Here is a 4,162-nt window from a genome sequence, read left to right as displayed (position 1 = left end):
AGGGTCTCACAGTTCAGGCTGGCTTGAATTCACTATGTAGCCCAGGCTGGCCTCAAACTCATGGTGATCCTCCTGCCTCAGCTTCTGTGAGTGCTGGGATTACACACCCAGCTCATCACTGGAATTTTGGTCCCTCTGGACCTAATCTCCTTTTGGCATTTGGCACAGTCTCAGACCTTGCTCTTTCAGGTCCCTTTCATATGCCTCCCTTGAACCCACTCTTATTCCACAAATGAGTCCCACAGCTGTGCAGGTTCAGCTTGTTCTTCACCATCTCTGTGACCGTGGCCTCAAGGCTTCCTGCAGAAAGCCTCCCCTTTCCCGCCAGACTCCAGGCTCTAGAGACACATAAGAGAAAATCCTGTCTCTGCCAGTACCAGCTCTGTGATCTTACCCTCTCTAATGCTGTTTCTTCAAACATAAAATGGGAAGTGATACCCAGCTGTCAGCTCTGTGAGGCTCAGGTGAAGCAAGGGGCGTGGAAGTGGCGAGCACAGCGCAGTGGTGTTTGAGCAGGTGCTCGACACAACAGTCCTCTCCTGTCCTTTCCTTCTGGGCAGCCGCCACCCCCCTCCCACCAACTCTGGCCAGCTGATGGAAATCTTCTCTCTTCTCTGTACCTTGGCTGCCTCTACTTCCCCAACTGCCCGAAGAAGGGGCCTGGGGGGCGCTATAGGGCTCAGACCTGAACCTTATGTGCAGAGCCACGGTCTCAGCCTACCAAGCATGAGTGAGCTCTCTTCTGCTGGAACTGCTGGAACTGTTCTGGCCTGGAGTGGAAGAAGGGCTCCCACAGGAGGCCTGGAGGGCAGCAGAAGGCTGGTGGGGAGGGAGGGCAGAAGGGAGGCAGGGCAGGGGGAATACCGACCACGCAATATTCTGAGTCCCTGCTCTCTTCTCATCCACTCCACCCCCTCTGCCTGGGTTAATTTTTAGCATCGCAGCTCGCACATTAGTCACTCCCTGTCACCCACCTACACTGGCAGGAGGCTGCTGCGCTGGTGCCGTCATCTCATCCGCTGAGAGGTGGGAACTGCCCCGCCTTGGACCACGCTCCCCCTCCCCTGGGTGCCCAGGGCTGGCCAGGATCCCCAACAGCCTGAGTGAGGGGTACAGACATCACTCCCAAGACCAGTGTGTGGCAAGGGCAGAGACAGGCTGGTGGGCTGGAGAAAGCCAGTCAGGTGCTAGCTGTATGCAGGCAGCTGGTCCCCTGGCAGCCCTGGGTCTTGGGAACAAAGGTGTGACAGCCCCTCCCCTAGACCTGGGTCCCAGGGAGCCGGTGTTTGTTCTCACTGCAGAGCAGCTGTTCAAACACAGAGCTTGGGGAAGCTTCATTTTCTTCAACAGTGTCCTTTGGGAACAGGTGGTGTTGCCCTGGCTGGAGCTGCCACCCAGCCCCAGAGGGGTTTTAGAAGAGGGACTCACAGACAACAGCTACAGATGGAACAGGGGGCCATCTTCTCACCCGGGAGGGTGGCTCCATAGGCAGGGCTGGCCCAGGAGGCCTGGGTTTCCTCCTAGGGTTTACTGAGCACCTCCCTCAGCAGCCTGTGTCAGGTACAAGGTCTGGTCTTGTCCTCATGAAGGCCAAAGACAGCTACACAAGCAGTTAGGATAATTACCAAGTGGAGGAAAGCACTGTAAGGAAGAGAAAATAGGAGTCCAGAGATCTAGAATGATGGGAGAGGGAACATCAGCTAGGATCAGGGCAACCTCTTTTGAGGATGTGATGTGGAGACCTGAAGATGAGGAATCATCTCGAAAAGCAGCATATTCCAGGCAGAGGGAGTAGCTCAGACAAAGGTCAGGGGCAGGAGCATATTGGAGAACTAGGGACAGAAAGAGGAGCGTGGCCTAAATATAATATGAATCAGAGAAGGAGAAACAATTTGAGATTGGGGAAGAGGCAGAGCATATCCTGGAGGGTCCCAGTGGAGTTGCAAGAGGCTCGGCCACTTCACAAGTCCTTAGGCCTGTGTGGCTGCTGTCTGCCCAGAGAGAGGGATGCCTTTTAATAATTAGATCAGAGGGGCAAGGTATTATGGATAGACCCCGGTAGTTTGAACATGCCGGGTAAGGTGGTGCATACCTGTAATCCCAGTTACTGAGGAGGCTGAGGGAGGAGGATGAAAAATCTGAGCCTAGCCTGGGGAATTTAGTGAGACTCTATCTGAAAGTAAACATTTTTGGAAGAGCTGGATGTAGCTCAGTGGTAGTGCTTGCCTAGCACATGCAAGGTCCTGGGTTCAACCTCTAGTACCACCCAAAAGTTTTTTGAATGTTACTCTTTCATTCCAGGGGAGCCATAACGGGTTTAAGCAAGGGGGTCATGGTCCTATTTCTTTTTCTTTTTTTTTTTTTTTTTCTTCAGTTCTGGGGATTGAACCCAAGGACTTCATGTGCTAGGCACCTGCTATACCCCCTGAGCCAAAAACCATCCCATTTCCTTTTATAATAGATATTGCTCTGACTGCTGAGAGGCCTAGCTGGGGGAGGGCCCACTTAGACCCTCTTGAAGCCAGGCCTTGAGCTGGTTATTGCCAGGGCGGGACACTGAACACAAGCATAGTCAGCTCTGCTGCTAGCTTGCTGTGTGACCCTGGACAGGCTACTTGCCCTCGGTCACCTCAAATAAGGTGGTGACACCCACTGCACTGAAGATCTACTGTAAGCCAGGACTGGGCAGAATGAAATGGTAAGACAGAAGGTAACTGGGCCTGCTGCAAGGACCAAGTGACCTAAGGGGAAGGTGAGCACAAATAAAATCCATCTCAAGTCAAGGCAATTTCAGATGATGGAAATAAAGCAGGGTTGTCAGAGTTGGGTGACTGGATGCTTGACTGGTTAGAAGGTTCGTGGAGGAGAAGTACCAAAGGAGGAACCAATGCAGGGACCCCCACGGGAGGGAGGGTCTGAAGGCAGGTACAGCCAGCAGCAGCACAGGACAAGATGAACAGGCAGGGGTCAGGCACCTCAGCACAGGTGGAAGATCTCATTCCTGGAGTAGTTTCTAAGGAGCTAGCTCTAGTGTAGAACAAAGGGGAGCCTCAGTCTGTGCCTTCAGTCCGGGAAGGGAGACCTCACGTGTTGAACGAGAGGGAACTGCAGCATTCACACAGGAATTATGGGATGGTTAAGGACATGACCAGCCTTGCTCCACCGTGGCGGATATTTGAGACTGAAGATCCACTTAAACCAGAGGCCCAAGTTCAGAGGAGGGAAGAGGGCTCAGTTGTGGCCCATACATGTAGGTTAAAACCCCCAGATGATTTCTCTGGCTTCAGGCTGCAAGAAAATAGGATATAAAATACAGTGTGGGCACAAGTGTGTGTTTCGAGAAGGTATGTGGGTGCAGTCAGAGCTTGCCCGAACCCAGTCCTCCCCCTCAGACAGTCACCACACTGACACAGATGCAAAAAACCATCAATTTAATACAGTTTGTGGTTCAGAAGCAACAAATGCAAAACATCGGAGCAGTCTGTGCTGCCCCTGGCCTACCTGAACATGCCCATTCCTGCTTCCCAAGGGGCACAGAACCCAGGACCCCGCCCAGCAGGACCCCATTTAGTTACAGGCCCCTCAGAGGGGCTGAGCCCTTAGGGGTTAAGGCTGGGGGAGGGGCCCAGCACCTTGCCCCCTTGGGGCCCACTGGCATAGTGCGTGGGGAGGGGAATGCCCAGCAGTGGACCCCTTTTCCCGAGGCTAAGGGTGGGGAGCTAAATAAAGCTGAGGAAGAGGGCTTCGTGGGACAGGATCCCCACGCTGGCCGGGGGAAGTTTTACCGGGACACTCACAAAGGCACTACTGACCCAGATTAGGATAGCACACCCATCTTTGGCCCCCAGACTTCTTCTAGCCCAGCCTGCCTGTTCTCCCCCTGCCCCAGTCCCTCGGAGTTCAGGAGAGAAGGGCTCTGGGCTACAGGCTCTGCTCCAGGGGCAGAGACAAGCTGTGAACTAACCAGGCAGCCAGGGCCCGCCCCGACCCTCTCCCGCTGCTCTGGGCTCCTGGGGTCCTGCGGCCCGCACTCCCTCCCACACTCTGCACTGGTTGTTACTAATAAATAAATACCTCCCTGCCCACCTACAGCTGCCCCTACAGCTGGCTCTCCTCCTCCTCCAGGGAGCGGTTGAGTCCGGGGATGAACTTGAGCAGCCGG

At 54.3% G+C, this 4,162-nt stretch overlaps 1 protein-coding gene across 1 annotated transcript in view; it reads right to left on the bottom strand.

Moving 5' to 3' along the window:
• Positions 1–4,162, bottom strand: part of Tamalin (trafficking regulator and scaffold protein tamalin) — a 14,884-nt gene that overhangs the window by 3,211 nt on the left and 7,511 nt on the right. The window contains exon 10 of the mRNA XM_010628617.3: positions 722–819. Within this exon, the coding sequence (XP_010626919.1) occupies positions 722–819 (98 nt within the window). The remainder of the gene's footprint in view (positions 1–721; positions 820–4,162) is intronic.

Source organism: Fukomys damarensis, unplaced genomic scaffold (assembly GCF_012274545.1).
Source record: "Fukomys damarensis isolate Sample0158 unplaced genomic scaffold, DMR_v1.0_HiC HiC_scaffold_15, whole genome shotgun sequence".
NCBI lineage: Eukaryota > Metazoa > Chordata > Mammalia > Rodentia > Bathyergidae > Fukomys > Fukomys damarensis.
Note: the sequence above shows the minus strand (reverse complement) of the source record. Positions and strands in the feature narration are given on the sequence as shown.